Raw genomic sequence first — 22,019 nt, forward strand, 5'->3', positions numbered from 1 at the left:
TTGTGTGCTGGTCATAAGAGACATTGTGAAGTGTATTTCCTCTAGACTTCAGCACCATGACTGAAATCCAGTAGGAATTCACTAGGTCTCACCTGCCATCTCCTGCAATCGGTCCTCATCCATGTTAGGGTCAAAGTCACTACCCAGCACGTCAGTGCTCCAGGTCTCACTGACCGTCTCAGAAATGTCCCGGTCATCCGTCAGGCCCATCATGTCCCGAATCTCAAACTTTCTCAGTTTATCGTCCAAATTGTCCTGAGTGGTAGCTACATAAAGCACAATCCAGAGTATTATAAGAGAGCATTCAACGCTCCACTATTTTAAAACTCAGTTTGATTTGCTGCTGCAGTTTTGATTCATGTTAAAAAAAACACATATTTACCCTGTTCATGTTCTAATAGCTGTAAGGCCTCTGCACCGTTACTGCCAGATGGCCCTGGTCCTCCTTCAGACACAGACTCTACCTCCAGGTCCAACGATGAAACTGAATTGGAGCGATTAGATGGGCCTGCAAATAGACAATATTAACAATATAAATTTTTCATATTTACTTATTATTATAAGCAGACTTAAACAAGGGTGTAATAGAGATTTGTTTATTGCGCCTTGAAGGATTTGAAACCTTTCCAATACCTCCTTATCTACTAGGCTTGAGTAAAAAATATTTTGTGGTTTTGATTTCAGGTCTCCGATGATGTACACCAAGAAAAAACAAGATACAGAGGGACATAAAATTATTAATGTACAAGAGAGCCATCTGCTGGTCACTTTGTAAAAGCACACCTTCAGAAATGCCCTCCAGGTTGTCACTGCAGAGTGAGAAGCGTAGCGTTTTGTCAGGTTTCCCATGCAGTTTGGTGTCATCGACGGGGGCATCTCCTTGACCTCCGTCTCCAAGATGCAGAGTCAAAACCTACAAACAAAGTAATATTGACACATTTCCGTATCTATTCTTTTAATTGCCATGATCATTGATTACGATAAAATGACTGCATTTGTAAAGTGTGTGACATATTGGCTACACCTCCTCACCTCGTTCTCTGACATCATCCCGGGGATGGTCTGCAGGGAGGTCCCAAGTGAGATGACTAGGACTTCCTCAGGCGTGACCTCCTGCAGAGACTCTTGGGAGCTGGCCTCAATCTCGCTCTCCTGGGCCATGTTGGATCGACTTCGGCTGCGAGAGCCTGCTGGGTGAAAAAGAAAGCAAGCGGAGACAGAATGTTAGGGTTAGAGCCAAAGTTAGGCAGCTAACAGCTCCGGAGTGCAAAAGCCTAAAATGTAAGGACGATAAGTCCTGCGTGAGAAATGTATGATGCAGATCTACTTTCAAAAACTCTCAAAACAAACATAAAGATGACAGACAAACAATACAAAAACCTTAAAAAATGCTGTGTCTACCGTTTTTACTTTTAAATTTTAATGATAAAAGTATTTACAAATGTGACCCTGGACAACATCTAATTGGTACTTTTTTCGAAAATCAAGATTTTTCGATAATTTGAAAGCTGAATAATTAAGCGTTCTATTGATGTATAGGTTTGTAAGGATATGATAAAAAAAATCTGAGGGTGCAAAAGAATCAAAATATTAAGAAAATTGCCTCTGAAGCTGTTAATAAGAGGCACTGTTACTGCCCATCCACAAAAATAAAGTTTTGATATATTAGCTTAAGAAATTTACAAAACTTCTTCATGGAACATGATCTTCACATTTTGGGCATAACAGAAAAATCTATCATTTTGACCCATACAATGTTTTTTTTGGCTTTAACTAAAAATGTTCCCCTGCTACTTAAGACTGGTTTTGTGATCCAGGGTCACAAATGATGACAGTGAAACAAATGTGATGCATCAGCCACAAATGTATGCTCATTCAGTGCAGTCACCATAAACACTCAGTTTAAACGTTTTGATATTAAAGAAAAAGTACGCCCAAAAATCTGTCATTATTTCTGTCAACAAGTTTATTTTATATTTCTTTGTTCTGAACACCGAGAAAGATATTTGGAAGAATGCTCAACGTCACCAAACACTTCTTGGCCACCATTGACTACCATAGAAGGATAAATTACGATGTGAAAGGTGCCTGAAAGAACAGTTTCCTTTACATTCTTCAAATGATCTTCTTTTGTGTTCAACCAAACAAAGAAATGTATACAGATTTGGAACAAGTCAAGGGTGAGTAAATGATAGCAGAATTTGTATTTTTGGGTTAACTGTCCCTTTAATATTCATCATAAATACCAAGAAATACTATAAATCAAATAAATATGAAAACTGTAGATCCATGTTACACGATTTATGACACCCATGAACTCTCTTGCTGGAGCAACAACTACAATATCACTAGAGGCACATGTGCACGTAATACGGATGTGTTACAGCAAGCAGCAAAATGTGATACAGCGATGATTGGCAAAGCATGGGTAAAGCGAGAAGAGGTCGTAGAAAGGCGACCCACCAAACGGGGTTACTAAAGGTAAATGAGCGGACAGGCCCGTGGCTGAGGGCTCCCAACACGTTATGGCAGCCAGCTGTTGTCCTTATGATCATTGGCAGCAAGGCAAGAGAAAAAGTGTGGAAAAGACAGAGGGGAAATCAGAGAGTTGGTGGATACGAGAAACAGAGTACGTCAATGATCAGTTAAGGAATGTGGAACAAACAGTTTACAATTAAAGGTCCAGTTCGTTGTTTTTTTGAAGATCTATTGACAGAAATGCATCCATAATATGCATAACTATGTCCTCAGAGGTGTATAAAGCCCTTACATAATGAAGCGTTGCGTTATTATTGTCTTAGAATGAGCTATTTACACCGCACAGCCCTAAACGTACAAACTGCTCTACAAAGGGCATTTCATTAATATTTAATCTCCTCCCGCAAAGAAGCAAAAACGCTACGACATCATTGTCCTGTGTCAGCCTTTGTAGTGCTTCGAAATTTAGGAGGGGTGGAGTGAGCCATTGGTTGCAATTCGCAAATCTCACCACTAGATGCCGCTAAATTTCATAAACTGGACCTTTAAAAGAAGTCCATTGACAGATGTCCGCATTTGTGAATGTTACGAAACAGGTGTTGTACTGCAAAAAATAATCTAAGAAATATGTTCTACGAGGTCTATTCGATGGTTTACATCCCCCATTTTTTCTTTTAAAGATTGTGCCCTGCTTCCTAGTGGTTAAGGAAATGTAATTATATTAAGACCGTGTCACGGGTGTAATAACAGGGGGTTAGTCATAACTTTCACCTATGAACATGCCAGTAAAGGTAGAAGAATTACCAATGGGAAGCCTGTTCTTTTTGTTGGCGGGTGTGGTTGCGGGTGAGAGCTGGGGTGTGTTCGAGGGCGTGAGCTCCAGGCTGTTGCTCTTTATCGTGCGGGACTGAGGTACGCTAACTACCAGGGTCTCCAGAGCCAGATGATCCTCCTCTCTAAGCTGATCTCCTGCAGTGACCGCACGCACAAAGTCCACCTGAACACAGAAATGATAAATGGTAGATGTGAGCAACATCTATAGCAACTCTGCAATACAACCCTGCTTTCATATAAAGTTTGCTATTTTTGAAAAGGTTTGGTGAAGATATTCATTGAGCTTTCTTTATATCTTTGGATCATTTCTGAAGTCATTCTTTATCGGTGCAGATAATTAAAGCAGGTGGGTCTCATTATTCAGCTATCATCATGAGTGCATTTCATACAGTGAGTCTAACGCAATAACAACATAGGAGCCGGGTTAATTGGCTCTTTAAATGACAGTGGGATGATGAACACGTTGCTTCACATGCTGAGAGGAAAACACACGCAGGCAGGAAAGTAGAGGATTCTTGGCAGCTGTGGATGGAAAGAGTTAAAGCATTATGACCAGAAAGGTATGTGGTATGACTGTTAATGGTGTATTGGTTGGATGGGTTTGGACATGTCTGCTTTACTCAAGCAGAACTCACAGAACAAGTCGCTTATCTTTAAAGATTCGCTTAATAAGACTAGGTGTATAGTTCTGTCGTTATTTACTGACCCTCATCTCATTTCACACCTGTTCGACTTTCTTCCGCAGAACAAAAAAAGATGATATTTTGATGAAAGTTGTTAACTGGCACCTATTCACTTGCATTGGTTTGTGTCAATACAAAAGAAGTGAATGGGGTCCAGTGCTGTTCGGTTACCAAAATTCTTCAAAATATCTTCTTCTGTGTTCTGCAGAAGAAAGCAAGTCATACAGGTTTGAAATGACAAGGAGGCGAGTAAAAGATGATTGAATTTTCATTTTTGGGTGAACTATCACTTTAAAGAAGTTTTGAAGGAAGCTGATATACGATTACATCTCATTTATCAGATGAACACAATCATGCATTATAGAGATATCACCAAAACTGGCTTTAGAAGTTAATATATTGTTTTTTCATATAATTGAACACATGCCTAGAGATCATATCACTTTATTTTGCAATGACCTTATCAATCTGCCTTAGGGGTCGATCACACAGACTGCATTCATTTTGTATGATGCCGAGGCATAACTCTAACATTGTAGCATTTTTGCCGTGAAAACACAGGGTTTTAACCTGAAAAAGCTATACAGAAATCTCGTATAGTCAGCAATACCGTTGCTAGACCAGTATTTCAAAGGTGTGACTATTAATATCCAAGAACATGTCCATTATACTTTACATAATGTAATGTATCAACGGAAGTTTACTCTCTTCAACACTATTCTTCAATACGTACCAATGCCAAAAGCTGATTATGTGTCAAGTAAACCACAGTACGTGTCAGGCCCTCCAATAAATTCATCGAGGACATGGGAGGAGTCTCGACAGCTCGACCCCCAATCACGACATCCAGAAAAGCAGCAACGCATGTCTGAAAAGATACGAAAGCAAATCAGCCAAAAAAAATTGAGCTGAAAATCTGTGTGTAATGAACCATTTATACCGTATACATAATCATGTATTATAAAAAACATTATATTCCGAGATGTAATTAGATGATGTAATGTAATGAGGTCATGTGACAATGTAGTACTAGTTAATCTATTATACTGAAGATTTCTTAATACGCTTAAATTCCAAAGATTTTCTCAATCCGAAATCGTCGTTTTGTTTTGTTCCCACAAAAAAGGATTCTCGTTGCTTCATAAAATAAAGGTTGACACTGTCGTCACATGAAATTTAACAATGTCTTCACTCCCGTTTTGCACCTTAAAACTGGTTGTTGTATTGCTGTCTATGGAAGGTCAGAAAGCTCTTCCTGAAAATATCTTAATTTAAGTTCCGAAGATAAACGAAGGTCTTACCTTACGTTTGTAATTAATGACAGACTTAATACATATCTAAATATGAGAATAAAGTTTCATAATGTGCAACTATGTTATAGCTTACCTTATCAAACTTTGATAAACTGCTTTTACGTCGAGGATCTCCATCGTCTGCATCAGACATGGCTAACTGCTGCAACAACTGCCCGACCTAAAACATCAGATCACATTTTATTTTACATCTCATACATATTCTTATAAAAAATCCATCATATCCTCATGAATCTAAATTACAACGATTGAGTTAAAAAACACACGCATTCCTTTACGGCATCTGTCAAATGATTCACAAGCACCACAGTTATCGTTCTGATTCATTCTAACAAATCAATCACTGAATCATTCAGACTGGTTACTGGTATAAGATCGGTATCACTAAAAAGCAAGTGATTATAACTCTTACTAATTTATCATTCCAGAGAACTGTTACCGTTTTCTCTGTACTTCGTCTTACAAATCAAAATTCATACTGTGTTTTCCAGATGGGTAAATCATAATAGCACAACAGAAAAAAAAAATGCTGAAACAAATTCCAAACTCTGTCATAAACTAATACAGAAAGCCAAGAACCACAATATAGTTGACTTAGAGTACACTGAAATACAACAATGTAAACATCATCCTCTACCTGCATGAGGTTGAATCGTGCCACCTCATTGATTGGTGCGTCGGATATGATGCCATATTGCTCTGGGTTGACGACAGCTGGGCAGATGAAACAAGTGAGCAGCAAGTCGGTGCACATCGTCCTCACCTCCCCGACTTCTAACCTCTCCACCCGCGCCAGCGTCTTAAACATCTGAGAAACGATCCAGCGCAGGCTCTGCGGGAAGCAGTATGTGTTCTGCTTCAGGTACCCGATGAAGGAGTTGACCAGCTTCACCAGCTTTGCCTCGTTTTCCTCCACCGCTGCCTGGACCTTCCTACGATACTCGTCCGTGCCCTTCTCTCCAAACAGCCGCTCCTGCTGTGCCGGAGTGAAGCGCTCTATCAGTTTAGCCGGATCTGTCTCCAGATGGTCCTCGTCCTCCACCAGCAGCTGCATTATGGGTTCGTGGAGGGTGGCGGTGAGAAACAGCTTGGCCGAATACAAACCCTCGGAGAAGAGCTTGAAGAGGATGCTGAAGGCGCACGTTCCTCGTCGCAACAGGCGACGGGGGTTGTCGCTCTCCTTCAGCTCGAATTCCACAAGATAGCGAAGCACCTTAGTGAAGCAGGATGGCACGGGTTACAAAGAGCAGATAAAAGTTAGATTTTTAGGACTGTATGTTGTTTATTTGAATTTACCTGCAACAGGTAGCTTTCATCTTCTTGCATGATACAGTTGCCGTAGAGTGAGGTGAAGACCGTGTGTATGACTCCCTGTGTGTGCTCATGGTTCAGTCTCTCTCCTGCTACCAAACATGATGCCACCAGCCGCGGGTTCTCCCTCAGGCGGCACAGGAACTCCCCGTAGATGCTCTCCTGAAAGCCCAGCGTCTTATAACCATCCACAAACTGTGTGTCCTCCAGAAACTTGGCATGTTGGCAGCATTCAGCTGGGGACGCCTCAGCACTGGAGTGAGAGAAAGAGACATTAAGAGAATTCTAATGTAGGCCGTGCCTACTATCTGCCAGCTAACATGAATTTAAGTTTCGGTTATAAATCATCTGGGTCTTTCAGATAATCACCTGGTGAGAATGAGGCGGTCGAGGTTGATTCTCTGCTGTTTGGCGATCCAGGCCGCCCGGTACAGCTTTTCGGCTGTCTTCAGAACCTCATTGTTAAGTCTCTGGATGAGCTGCTTCTCAGATGCCACATACAGCCGCTCCTGCTTTAGGTGGTGGGCCAGAGTGTGAATGTCTGGCTTCACCATCATTCAGCTGAGCCACAGTGCTGGGGACAGAGGGCGAATGTAAGTGAATAAAACTGTAATGAAAGTGATCAAAACTGTAATACAACAGTTTTCTGACAGCTAAATATGATTATAATGCAAAATCAATACGATGAATGGACGGACTATGGAGCTGAAATGATGGCAGCCTTCTGTATTAAGAGGAATCCTTAAAATGATGGATCATGTCTGATTTTTGCAACCCACATTCTAAGGAGTTTCTTTTGTTCACTAGAAATTTCTCGAAAGAAGTTTATTGTGTCATCTGTACTTCAAGGCTTGTTTCATTTGTGACAAATTAAATAGGCTGTTTTCTGTTAAAGGCTTACAATTTATGTCAAATACTCTACTGATGGCCACATCCAGGTTAAAATGAAGTTGAACCGATTGGTTGAAAAGCCTAGATCCTACTGTGTAAGACATTATCATGTTTAAACCGGAAGAGCGCTCTATTTCCTCTGAGGGGGTGGAAAAAAAGAGCAATGTTCTTACATGGAACTTATGAGCCCATAAACGCAAACATACAGAATAGAAAAATTGCATGAATTTGATATGGTCCAAAGGGCATGCTGAACCAAAACTTCTTAAAATTACTTCACCTTTCTGTACCAGAGTCAGCACAAAGCAATACAAACTAGCCTTTACGCAACTGCTGTTTAATCCTGTGAAACTGCCAAGCAACAGAACTGAGGCATAAAATGCGTCATTTCTGCTTATTGGTTTTGTGTGTAACTGGGAAGGCATGCAAAGAAATTGCTAGAATGTTCAAAAACCTTTAGAATTGTACACAAAGGCTGATCCGAGTTAGGAAGGATTATACTATACTAAACTATACTCTTGGCAGACAAAGGGTGCGTTTATATTTGGCATTAACATGCGATCTCGGTGATACGAACAAGCCGATCGAATCCTCAGACAATCAGGACACATTTACACTTGTCAACATCAAGTGGCTTCCACATCTGGATACTTGATCGGATCTCTATAGTTTTATTGTTTTATTAAGCCTGCAATAAAAAAAATGATATTTCACAACACGTATAACGGGGAGGAAGAGCATGTTACAGATTTGATACACTTGAAAGTATCCGCCGCAGGCATGTTGACATTGAGGCAGCGGTGGGAAGTAAACCACGGTTAAAACGATTAATGATCTTATGTGTGAAAGTATAAGCGGAGGACGTTTGTAAAAAGCTTTTGTACCTGAGCTGTGTCTGATAATAAAAATAATCAGATAAGTATGCCGAAGTTACTATGATCAAAAGTGACCAATGTCAACGTTCTCGTCTATTTGGGTTGGTTCGGCTAAAAGTGACAGCGCATCGTTTCTTTGCTCTGCGCGCTAAAAACACGTTCATTTTGTGCGTGAGCAAGAGCAAACTTTCCGCTGTTTTTGTCATCTGCTCCGCAGTCTGACAGGGTTCGGACAGACGAGAGATTAATGATAGCAGGCGGGGTTTTCTGTGAGGTTGTGCCGGTAAATGTAGATAAACTGGCTGGATTGCGTTTATATTACACTAAGATCCGATCACAATGCGTCCTCGACCATATCTTGTTCAGGACATGCTGATCGGATAACATTCCTATCAGAAGCGTGTTTACACTTGTCTTTTGAATGTGTATGTGGACAACATCCAGATACAGGTACATGTTAATGCCAAATATAAACCCAGCCAAATTATTTGAGGATCTAAACTCAGCAAAAAAAGAAACGTCCCTTTTTCAAGAATGTGTATTTCAACAATAATGTTGTAAAAATCCAAATAACTTTACAGATCTTCAATGTAAAGGGTTTAAACAATGTTTTCCATGCATGTTCAATTAACCATAATCAATTAATTAACATGCATCTGTGGAATGGTCGTTAAGACCTTAACAGCTTACAGAGAGTAGGCATTTAAGGCCACAGTTCTAAAAACGCGTGTCTACCGACTGTGAAAAACACCCAAAGAAAGATGCCCAGGGTCCCTGCTCATCTGCGTGAACGTGCATTAGGCATGCTGCAGGGAGGCATGAGGACTGCTGATGTGGCTAGGGCAATAAATTGCCATGTCCGCACTGTGAGACGCCTAAGACAGCGCTACAGGGAGACAGGAAGGACAGCTGATCATCCTCGCAGTGGAAGACCACGTGTAACAACACCTGCACAGGATCGGTACATCCGAATATCACACTTTCGTGACAGGTACAGGATGGCCACAACAACTGCCCGAGTCACACCAGGAACACACAATCCCTCCATCAGTGCTCAGACTGTCCGCAATAGGCTGAGAGAGGCTGGACTGAGGGCTTGTAGGCCTGTTGTAAGGCAGGTCCTTACCAGACATCACCAGCAACAACGCCGCCTATGGGCACAAACCCACCTTCGCTGGATCAGACAGGAGTGGCAAAAAGTGCTCTTCACTGATGAGTCACGGTTTTGTCTCACCAGGGGTGATGGACGGATTCGTGTTTATCGTCGAAGGAATGAGCGTTACACCGAGGCCTGTACCCTGGAGCGGGATCGATTTGGAGGTGGGGGGTCCGTCATGGTCTGGGGCAGTATATCACATCACCATCGGACTGAGCTTGTTGTCATTGCAGGCAATCTCAATGCCTTGCGGTACAGGGAAGACATCCTCCTCCCTCATGTGGTACCCTTTATGCATGCTCATCCGGACATGATCCTCCAGCAGGATAATGCCACCAGCCATACTGCTAGTTCTGTGCGTGAGTTTCTGCATGACAACAATGTTAGTGTTCTGCCATGGCCAGTGAGGAGCCCGGATTTCAATCCCATTGAGAACGTCTGGGACCTGTTGGATCGCAGGGTGAGGGCTAGGGCCATTCCCCCCAGAAATGTCCAGGAACTTGCAAGTGCCTTGGTGGAAGAGTGGGGTAACATCTCACAGCAAGAACTGACAAATCTGGTCCAGTCAATGAGGAGGAGATGCACTGAAGTACTTCAAGCAGCTGGTGGCCACACCAGATACTGACTTGTACTTTTGATTTTGAGCCTACCTTCATTCAGGGACACATTATTCTATTTCTGTTTGTCACATGTCTTCGACACATTTTTAGTTTATCTCTTATGGTGTTGAATCTTTTAGTGTTCATACAAATATTTACACATATTAAGTTTACTGAAAGTAAAAACAGTTGAAAGTCAGAGGACGTTTCTTTTGTTGCTGAGTTTGGTTCGAATTAAACACTTTATGCTGATGTTACTGAAATATAGACTGGACAACACACGAGATATGGATAAATTACAGTCAACTAGTCATCATACAATAAACAAAGAAATGGCAAAACGCAACACCGTGACTGACCAATCAGAATCAAGAATTTAAGAGAGTTGTGTAACAACTCAACAAATGCAATGGACGTTCATGTTCTTTGTGCCATGTGTAAATGTGTTATAAATGTTGGCATAGTGAATTAACCATATCCAATCATAAATCAGATATTTTCAATAAATTCATAAATCTAAGTTCACCAAAAAATCTAGTTCACTTTCTTCTGCAAAACACAATTTTTTGAAGAACGTTGATAACCAAACAACATTTTCCCCCAATGTATGGAAACAAAATTACTGAGGCATTTCTTAGAAGAAGCGATAACGTTACAAAGCCTGGACTACTGTAACCTGTGAGACACTTTCCGTGTCATGAATGGTCAGAAAGGATATGCAAATTGCATCTTGGGAAAGATGTAGACCAACAAGAAACATCCACTCGCACACAAACTCCAATAAATGTTCAAACCAGAAAACAGGCTAAAAATTCCTATCATTTCTTGGACCATCCCTTGGGCACAAAGAGGTCTTTGTGAGCATGGTTTAAGAGGAAAACAGAGGAGAATGTGGGATGCAGAGCAGGCCAGAGATGCACTCGATCGAGCCTGGGCCTCCGAGCATCCGCACATCGGCCCACCAACACAACAAAAGATGGGAAGATCTGAGGTGACTTTACCGCTTACTACGGATTCAGCTCAACCTCTTGTCTTGCTGCCAAATAAAGAATATGTGAAGAACATGGGAAGATTCAGCCTTCGGGCAGATGAAAGATGTTTTTCTTCACCTACGTTTTTTAGTTTATTCAGAGAAGTTTAAGGTCTGAAGAACAACCTCGTGGCTTAGTTTAAAATTAAAAGCATTTGGCAGAGACACTTACAGAATACAACATCATTCAAAGTCCATGTTATCAGTTTGTTCTTCCCTGGCAACTGAACTCATGAACTTGGTATTGCTAGCAATCAAATGCGTCCAAACTTTAAATAGTAAAGTCAGGGTTAGTGCTAAGTCACAGACTTGACTAAGCAAACTTTAAATAAACTTCTAAAACAATTAGGCCAACTTGAAACTACAGCACACAACACCAAAAGTCTTCATTTACTCCAAATCTGATGAACAAAGAGAAAGATATTTGGAAGAATGCTTATAACCAAACACTTCTTGGCCACCATTGACTACCATAGAAGGAATAATTACAATGTGAAAGGTGCCTGAAAGAACAGTTTCCTTTACATTCTTCAAAATATCTTCTTTTGTGATCTGCAGAATAGAGACACTTATAAATCAATATTATAGCAATTCTGGAATAATTCAACTCTGTAACAAATCAGTCGAGTTTTTTTCCATGCCTACCTGAAAGAATCTCAAATTAGGCAAAACATTTGTAAAAGTACTGGGTCTGGATATCATCTATTCAGTCCCATGTACCTAGTACAAAGGCTAACATCCCATACAATTTCTCCTACCAAATGCCAGGTAGGACCATGATAAATGTGTACTACTGAGAAATGAGAGGGGCATCTTGGACAAAAAACTAAATTCAAATTTCTGAAGCTGAGGTTTTAAAGAAGCCATGAATTAAAATCACAATTTGAACCCGAGCTTTTCTTATATAAGAGGGAATCGCGTTCACTCGAACATCATGTGAATGTCAAACTGAACATGCCCTTGTTACTGAGATACCAGGCTTAGCGAACGCCAGGTTCTAGAATGCACCCATCTATGATGTCATTGATAGGTTGGACAGCGCCTCCACAGAAAAATATCAATGACCACGTCTCTAGCACCACCCACTGGTTCGCGAGTTACAGAACTGAAGTATCACAAGTGGCGTGGAACCAGATAGAGCGAGCGGGCAATAAACAAATGTTACGTTAAGAAAGCTAAATATTGTGCCATCCCTGGTTGTGTAAGAACACAGTCGCTCGCTGCATAACGTTCCTTCAGATTTCGATATTAGGAATGCATGGTTAAAGTTTATTTTTAAAGACGTTCCAGCTCATGTGGGAAAAACATGGAGCGTTTGGTCGTTTCTCTCAGAGGATGTCTTCGTGAACAAGGCACAGATCGATGCTGGATTTGGGGAGAGACTAAGATTAAAAAGCAATGCTGAAGCGTCAAAATTTAATCAGACACAATGGTACAGCATTTTTATATGCAAGTACAACATATAGTTCCTGTGATTATATTAGTCCCTTCATTAATCCCATGCGAATGCGCCACATGAAATACAGATGTGGGGAGGTAATCCTGTGTGAATAGGGCAAATGTGTTACCTAACATAACATCTCTAAACAAATTCACAGAAGTCTCCAACTATGCAAACTGCCACCCAATCATAGCAGTGGGCATTTACTTACAAGTCTTCATGGCGGAACGCCCTTTAAAACCGATCTTTTGTCAAGCCGACCTCAAAACCTGGGTGGAAAATAGCCTATTACTTATTGATTTGGGTGTTTTTTTATGTAAAAACCTTGTGTACGTCATAAGTAGACCTCATACGATAGTATAAAAAAAATAAGTCCATAACTCCAGTGGCATTGTGACCATTTTAGCAATATCTCCCACCCAGCCACTATTAGTTTGAACAAACTCCCTTCTAATATCTAAAAAGAGAGAGATCTTACTCAAGAAGAGGAAACAGTCCTAGCCGTGCAGATTATTATGCAGCCGTTTTTGTTTTTGAGATCAAGAACATCATCTCAAGAACTGCAGATGGTTTTTTGATGGTAGGCAACATGACAGTACTCTGCAATACACTGACTAACAACGTCAGTGACAACAAACAACAAAAACCAAGACATCTATTTACTTTCTCTTTTTCATCCTCTTGACGGCAGTTGATGCTGTTTTTAGCAACAGCGAGAGAAAGGCACACTTTCTAAAAGCACTGGGAACAACATGAAGGTCCCTTTTTCACTTCCCTTTGTGCAGAGTAGCCACGTTTGGATTAGATCCGACAGAATCTGAGCAGGTAGAGAAGACACAACTGAGAGAAGGAACGAAGAGAAATTGTTGTGTTCATGAGATATTTCAAGAATATTTGCGGTAATGATATTTATGACGATATAGAAAAAAATCTGGAACAATGTTGTATTGGTGATTGCAGCTGGAAGGCAGCAGTATTTATTGGTGCAAACAAAATAAATGCCAATTTCTATTATTTTATCATAAGGTGGCAGCAGCAGCATTATAGTGCGAAATAATTCTGATCCGATTAGAGTCATTTTATTTTGAGTATCTGCCTATATTCCTAGTGCTAGGTGCACGCTCCAGGTATATGAAGATTACTAAAATATTACTTTTTAACAGTTCAGCATTCTATAAATGATAGCCTAACATATTGTTTCAAACATTGACAGAATTCGTCTTTTCAACTAATTCAAAGAGCAGGATTAAATTAAACATTAAAATTGCCTTCTGCATCATTATCTATTACAGCTGGAAAGGAGATTGTCCTCATGAGGAGTCAGAATAACAGAGCTTCAATTGATGCTCCCTCAAAACTAAAACGCTCAACACAACACCGCTAGTTCACTCTGTGGTACTCACATATATATCTTTATATATATATATCTTTATATAACACCCCTAGTCTCAAGTATTCTTACATCAAACATTCCTACAGAACAAAATGTCTTTTATCAATATTTGGGGTGGGGGAAAAAAAAAATCGATATTGCGATTTATCGCGACATTTTAGCCTGCGAGACTTTATCGATACTCTTGGACAAAGTATCTGTTTTTTTTTTAAATACAAAATTCATATCTACACTGTGCTTACCAGAACAGTAGTACCCACATATTTCTTGTGGTAACGCTCCCAGATTACGGATGGTCAGATGAACGGAAATTGTAATTCACAGCGGAGAAGAAATACGAGCATCATGACGGACCAAATTTGAGATGAGCCAGCGTCTTTTATATCAAAAGTTTGGGCGCACTTTGGATTTCGTAGTGAATGTAAATAAATAGCGTGGTTAACTTGGCGATCTGCAAGTTGGGAATACTCTTTTGATCTTCTTTCAGTCTGTAGTTTAAGTGATTCGTTCCAGTCTGGCGCTTTCTCTCTCACCCGTAGTGCTCTTGTAGGGGTGCAGGTATCTTGCTCATCTAAAAGATCCTTTTTTCCCTTCAATTGCAGATGTTGTGATGTATTTTTATAGAATTGCCAAGCGATATATCGATTATCACATAATCGGAGCATTGTGATATTTTCGGTATCGTGAGCCCTGTATAGCGTATCGAATCGTATCGGGAGGTATCCTGTGATTCCCATCCCTAATCAATATGGATGTTCAAACATTTACAGCAGATGTATAAGTAGGGATGGGTATCGTTAAGGTTTTAACGTTATTGCTACTTTTATTTATACCACTTATCGATCCGATACTTTAACGGTACTCTTATCGGTACTTTTTGTTGTGTTTTTTTATAAAAGACTAAACTAAAACTGTCAACTAACATCAACTTATATTAACTAGAAAATAGATATTTTTAAATCTGTGAATCAATAAGAATCGCTAGAAGACTGAAGATTTTTTCACCCACCCCTAGTACATGTATTTTTGTAAAGTACCGTGAAATTCATGATAGCAAGGTAGTTTGTGGTCAATTTTTGCCTAAATTTATTATTTACGATGTGCTAAACAATAGGTGTTCATGTTTTGATATTCAATAAATTCTTTATATATTACAAATTTCTGTGATTTACACCATCATCTCAAAATCAGGGTGTTGAGTTCCTGGTTCTATGAAGTCCCTCCATCCAAACGCTCAGAATGGTCAAGCTGAGCCAGTCTTTTGTGATTGGTCTACCGCTTCGTGTGTGTCTTGAGATGTCCGGCCCATTACCCTAACTGAGTTACAGGGGACAGGGTCAATGTAAATTTTGGGATTCATGATTTCAATAACCCAAGAAAAAAAGTTTGTTGTAGTCCCAACAAGCCATTTATTGTAGTCTTTAAAAAGAGATTTCTCAAAAGATCTTTAATTTCTGTGAACTTTAAGCGCTGGGACTTGGCAGATGTTGCTTATGCTTAAACATCTACACTACTCACTTACTAAATTCAAATAAGTGAAATTCCATCAGACCACCCCTTTAATGTTTTCAAGAACTGTTTACTCCTACATAAATTATATAGCAATAATTTTGCTTGAGTAACTATAAGCTTTCACTTTAAAACATTTCCATAATAATTTAATCGGTTTAAAAATAAGGAACAAAATCACAAAGGGTCGGTTAAGTTTTAGTGTTTAACTTAGAAATTAAACGGTAACCTGATATGATTGTTAGCACACATGAGAATACCTAAATAATTGTTGCTTTGCTATTAAGATTTTTTTTTTAAATATAAAAACACTGCAAAATTCCAGATCATGGCTGGCAAGAATCGAAGCTCTTCCGGCTACTCAGTTTAAAAAAGACGTCCGGAAGCGTTCAGCGTGAGCCCTGGTCTCTTTCAGGTTAAGTAGGTGCCTTAACAAGGATCCCTTTTTCAATTCTTCTTCCCCATTGTGGCTGGTTACGCCAAAGCTCTCGGTGCCCTTAAAGAATGGTAGTTAAGAGCTGTGCGGGAAACAATACTCAGACTAATAACAAAATCAAGCAGAACCAGCCACCCAAAAGAGAACCTTCCCGCTGACTTCATTCAGCAGTAAATGTGGTTATACAAATCTACAATGGACTTCATCTTCATGATGCATTAAAAAAAAACAAGTTACAGTATTGCGGATGTAGAGAACAGAGCAAGAGAAGCGGAGTTTCTATTTCCTGTCAATTACAGTCTAAGAGCCAATGAGGTAACGTTTTCTCGGTTTCCAGGAACCAAACCCTCATTCCCATTTGCAACACCGTAATACAAATGGAATTTAAAGATGCACATAAAGTGATGTTCTTGGTCAGCTGAGCTCTTACTGAAAGCTCTTTCAGGATGCTCACATCCGCGCTCTTCTGCTTCTGATGGTATCTAGCTGACCACCGAAAATCCCATAACCAAGCGTTGTAGAGAGTGCTGCACGGAAATGTTTCCAGCCCAGGATATGACCTTAAGACAATGCAAAACATTATCTGTGGTTTAAAGAAATTGTGCAGCAAGCACATCTGACAACAGATAAAATGACAACCACGTGCATCACCATTATGTCAACATCACCTGTAGATGTCAAAAGAGGAGGAACTTCTGAATAGTGCTGTCACAATTCCTAAATAATCATCTCATCGCAATTATTGACGTAATCGCAATTATTTTGGATAACCGCAAGTTAGTCCTTAGAAAAGCAAGGGTGATCTGCTTTTTACATCCACCATCCTTGGTCTGCACTCACGGCTACGTTCGAATTTACAGGGAAAGACGACATTATCATAATTTCTCAGTTATTCTGTTAAGGCCACTTTACAGGGAATGTTCACGTTTCTTAAAGAGTAAATATTTGTACTTCCTTAAAATTACATTTCATGCAGTGTGAAATGTTGCTGTGTGTGAATGTAAGCAGTCTGCCAAGTCGGAAAGATGAAAGTGAACGAATAACAAAGTTATTGGCTTGGGAAAAAAGGAGTCGACTCTGAATCACGTGAACGAGTCGTCTGTCGTTCGAATTTCAGCTCCGGGTCAGATAACTGCTCACTTCGTGTAATACGTTCCATTTGTGACACTGCACGCAGTAGACCAATCACACCAGATACCATCTGACCAATCAGATTAGAGTAGGCTGACAGAAAGGAGGGGATTAGACCGATGAATTGCCGAAACAATCCTTTGAGAGTCAGTCAAGAAGTAAAGTAACAAAAACTGCCTATTATTAGAAAATGAAAGTGTTTTTACACTGTGTATATACGTAAATATGTTGTTGGACACTCCATACACCAAAAATAATATTTTATATATTTACTCTTTAATGCATCTATTTTTTATTTATTTAATAAATTAATTGTAATTAAACGTTATAATTTTCAAAGCCTTTGAACAGACAATTAATCACCATATTCACAATAATTGAATATACAATTAATCGCCTGCCAAATTTCATAATCGTGACAGCCCTACTTTTGAAGGTGCAATCTGTAACTTTTTTGTTAAAAATAAACGAAAATAAATTACTGAGAAAGTATATAAATAATATGTGTGATCTTCATCCTCATTCCAATTCACAACGGTAAATTAAAAGATTTATCTTGAACTCTCATGTAAATTTGTTGTATAAGTGACATTCACTTTCATTTTAACTGGCAGTTTGCACAAGACTACATTTTTTATGCGTTTTGGCTGTTCATTTGCACGATTACACATTTTCTCCAAACAATAATGGCGGCCTCCATGCTGCTTGGTTGTGCTGCGTGACACACCCATTATCATTTCTCACGTAAAATGTGTATTAACTGCACCACTACGACCAGCGGAATAGTATTAATTTATATATACAAACTATACACGCAGACAAAGTGTATTAAAACTGCTTTTATCTTAAAAAGGGTATGCGTAGGGTCTCTTTATAGCGCAATCCACTGCCCCTCATAATGAAGCGTTTTACAAGTTTTCCCTAATCCATGTAAATGCAGATCGTTTTGATAATGCTGTCGTGTTTTTGTAAAACTTTTCAAAAATGCAAAGGAACAACTTTTCAGTTTTTCATTGAGTCAACGTACTGTTAGAGATAGAGAGGACATTCTGTATACAAAGCCAAAAGTTACAGATTAAAACTTTAAGGAGGGAACATTACATAAAACCATCTGTCTCTAGATACCGAAGCACTGAGTCAAAAATAGCACAACTGCCAAAAAACAATCAAATAAAAACGAATTGGTTTTATCTAATCTGACGGATAAAATATGCAGATGAGCTCAGTCTCTTGTGAATCAATTCCAAACTGTTCCCAGAAACTGTCCTCCGGCTTTCTCAAGCTGTGGATGGAGAAGTTGTTGACTGTTTAGAAAAAAGTGCCTAAGCACAGAGAAGACCAACCAAAAAACTAGGCAGCCTTCCTCTGTTCTCAAAACTATTATTTGTGTATTAATATCTAATAATAATAATAAATGTAATATATCCACTATATACATTTATTTATTTAACTATAAGTTTATCTGCAGGATGCAAAAGCAAGATCCAACTTATGTCTTTCAAATGAGCAACAAAAATATGCTTAAATTTCAACAGTTTACCAAACATATCTCTTATTTGCCAACAATTACACATTTTTAGCATTAATTTAAAGGTATTGTACCATCCCTTTACGTGGCCATCCACACGAAGACACGTTTAGCTGTATACGTAAACATTTTGTATCGTATCTGTGTATTCTCCATTTATAGTGTACATACTGATTCGGCGTGTATACTACATTGTTTTGAGTAGCTTTTGTGTGTTCGCAGATATTTCTTGAGACAATGCCATGAAAAGGGAAAAAAATATGTGGATGTGGCCTAAGGGTGCACAGCAGAAATATAACGGACTAAATATTGGAATTAGGCTATTTGGCTTTTTTTTCCTATCATCCATAAAATAAAAACAATGACTTTCTTCATCCCTAATTAGTCATTATTATATTGAACTTATTAAACTAACACTACTAATGAATTCTATCAATTATACTGTTCATATTTAACTAAATGCCATAAGCAAGGTGCCAGGAAAACACGCAAACAGCCCCTCTGACACCGGTATGCGTGTACTCGCTCTCTCATATCTGGAGCTTCACACTTCCTATCTCCTGACCCTGCTGGAAATACATCCTGCTTGACACCGAAATCTGTGTCACGCGTTCTCTGCCACATCGTTAAAAATGTAAAACTGTCCATTAGAGCAGAAATGGTGTGTCAGTAGCACTCCAACAAAAACAGTATGTTTGGTAGTACGAGTAAATCGGCATGGTTAAACTTCCTTATTCGACTTTCGTTGTTAGGAAAAGTGAAAGTATGTCTATGAGGACAACTGTTAGTTACAGCATCAAATTTAAGCTAATCAGAAAACACCAACTGCTACTCAAAGAGCACAGTCGAACTAATGTCAAAGTCTTGGCATCCACAGAGAAGAGAGCGTAAAGCTGTATGGGCCAGCCCGAACAGTTGGGAGATGAACTAGATGGGAAAAACGTCAGTCCTGTGCCAGCCACACACAGCTGAGTGTTTAGAAAACAAGAGCGCTCAAAGATTTGGCAACTACAAGACTGGCCTTTCAAAGACAGCACATGTTTAAGTAAGAAAGCATGTCTAGATAGCAGTATTCTACTTTGATGACCGAAATACAGAAGCAATACCCATGGCCAAAAACACAAAAATGACGGCCGTCCGAAATACTGACTATTTAGTTGCATTCGCTCTTGAATTTGGATTAGGATTTTTTTGGTACGCAAAATTGAAAATTCTTACATCATTAACCCACCACCATCATTTCATTTTAAACCATTCTTTCTTCTGCAGAACATAAAAGAAGATATTTGGAAGAATGCTGGTAACAAAACAACACTGACCCCCGTTGACTTTCATTGCATGGACACAAAACCACAAACATTTCTCAAAATATCTTCTCTTGTGCCTCAAAGAAAGAAAATCATACAGATTTTTTGAATGACAAGAATGTGAACAAATGATAACAAGATATTAGTTTTGGACGTACTTTCAATAACGTTCTTTAAAAATACAACAAAATGCATTGTTATGGTTTAACAGTGAACAGCTGATGGTTTAAAATGGTATGCAAACTGGAAGCATTTTGATCTATTGTGCATGAAATAAGCTTTATGAATTGCTTATACTTTTAGGGTCTATTTAGGTCACTTATTACCAACAAAATCACAATGTCTGGAAATAAGTGACCAGCATGTAACCGTGTGAATTCAGAGATCTGCAGTAACACTATTTGCCATCTTTCACGGTAAACTCTCCATGAGAAATGATGTTAAACGTCTGACAAAATGCGTTTATGTAAAGATAGATAGAGAGTTTACACAGAGCAAAAGTGTGAGACCTACGAGTGACAACAGAAACGAACACGGCTGCAAATCAATCGCAAACTATGGGTGTTTGCGGACTAACAGTTACTCGATGAGACAAAAAGTGCATTATGCTATAAAAATGAAACGAAGCAACCGCCTTAAGAGTTAAATCACTAAATAAAACACCGTAGTTAGAGAAGTGCATGACCACAACAAAAGCTCCAAGTGTCGGGTCGCCAGAAAGCGGCATTGCATTCAGGAGCAACACCTAACATTTATTACTGTAATATTAATATAAATACATCGCTAAGTAACGTTATTGTTTCGTACTCTGCAGTCAGATATCAATATACTATGAGACTGATTTACGTCTGTAAGTGTAACGTTCGGCAGCAAACGGGGATAAAAACAAAAGGTGACAACATGCACGAGACAAGCAGGCCAGCGAGCCAGTTAACGTTAGCACTCCGTTCGCTAAAGTGTCACATTAACCATCGCGATTCAAACACACTTACCGACTTCTCTGACGGCTGGGGTGTGGACGATTAAATTCTGTTATAGGGTGCAGGTCGATTTGTCAGCCGTTGTCTCGTTTAAGTCCGCCGAAGGTCCAAGCTGGGAATGAACGAGATAAAAAGCCTCCGTCGTGAGATTTTCTCCTCCCTTTAGCAACAGTCAGAGCACAGCTGTCATCAAACGGGGACGCGCGTCCTGCGCATGCGCAATTCAGACTTGCGCAGACACGCAGCTGATGGAACTTTTTGAAGGTCTTTTTAGGATAGTTTTATTTGTTTGTGTTTTATTTACACATTGGATCGTCGTTGTTTTTCAAACGAATGTAGCAAATAATAGTATACTTGATCGGAAGTATGAGTTTACTAGAAATGAATGGTATTGTTGATGAGTGAAGAACATCAAGTTGTTTTAGCCGCCAGGTGTCGCTGCAATCATATACAAAAACTATGACGCGTACAACTCACAGATAATGATTTTCACTAGGAGTACATATCGTTTTAATTTTACTACATAAGATTACAATAATATGCATATGTCTAAAATGTAATTTCCCTTTTAATTATTTTTTAGGACACAAATAAATGCAATTGTAGGGCTCCTTTGTGTATTATTTATACATATCATGTTCATGCATAATTTTTAATTACAGGTCTACAGAATGTCTAGTAATGACATGCAATAACTCAATAATGATATGCACAAAGTAATTGATAAAATCAGTATGTATATGAAACTACATTTTTATAAGATCATATTTATGAAACACTAATGCAATTTAGTGTAGATAATAGTTTTACGAATCACATTTCAGAAATGTTTGTGTGCTAGGAAATAAACTGAATGATGTAGTATTTACAATAATCAGTAAATAATCATTAATCACAAACTGAATCATTAAGTTTTTCCATTTAAAGTGCAAGTCAGGTATACAATTGATTATTCCCATCTACAGAAAGGATTTTCTCGCACGGATCCTGACCACAACTTATTTTTCTATTATATTTTCGAATTTGAGATTTTTTTGTCATATAAGTTAGGGTTGAGATCCGTAGAAACCATAGAAATGAACAAATTAAGTGTCCTGGACAGTGTGTACTGTACCTTTTTAGAA

General features: G+C 39.1%; 1 protein-coding gene across 4 annotated transcripts in view; it reads right to left on the minus strand.

Annotated features, from left to right (window-relative positions):
* Positions 1 to 21,069, minus strand: part of gapvd1 (GTPase activating protein and VPS9 domains 1) — a 36,496-nt gene extending 15,427 nt beyond the window's left edge. For 2 of the 4 annotated variants that reach the window (XM_056772712.1, XM_056772711.1), the window contains exons 1-12: positions 20,908 to 21,069; positions 6,989 to 7,193; positions 6,605 to 6,872; positions 5,946 to 6,521; positions 5,382 to 5,468; positions 4,729 to 4,863; positions 3,283 to 3,475; positions 2,464 to 2,544; positions 1,033 to 1,187; positions 784 to 913; positions 383 to 508; positions 93 to 266 (exon numbers count right to left, since the gene is read on the minus strand). In XM_056772712.1, the coding sequence (XP_056628690.1) occupies positions 93 to 266; positions 383 to 508; positions 784 to 913; positions 1,033 to 1,187; positions 2,464 to 2,544; positions 3,283 to 3,475; positions 4,729 to 4,863; positions 5,382 to 5,468; positions 5,946 to 6,521; positions 6,605 to 6,872; positions 6,989 to 7,176 (2,113 nt within the window). In that variant the 5' untranslated portion in view covers positions 7,177 to 7,193; positions 20,908 to 21,069. Of the gene's footprint in view, positions 1 to 92; positions 267 to 382; positions 509 to 783; positions 914 to 1,032; positions 1,191 to 2,463; positions 2,545 to 3,282; positions 3,476 to 4,728; positions 4,864 to 5,381; positions 5,469 to 5,945; positions 6,522 to 6,604; positions 6,873 to 6,988; positions 7,194 to 20,907 lie in introns of all 4 variants that reach the window. The other 2 variants (XM_056772714.1, XM_056772713.1) reach the window with 2 other exon arrangements.
* Positions 21,070 to 22,019: the final 950 nt, after the last annotated feature.

Source organism: Triplophysa dalaica, chromosome 18 (genome assembly GCF_015846415.1).
Source record: "Triplophysa dalaica isolate WHDGS20190420 chromosome 18, ASM1584641v1, whole genome shotgun sequence".
Lineage (NCBI taxonomy): Eukaryota > Metazoa > Chordata > Actinopteri > Cypriniformes > Nemacheilidae > Triplophysa > Triplophysa dalaica.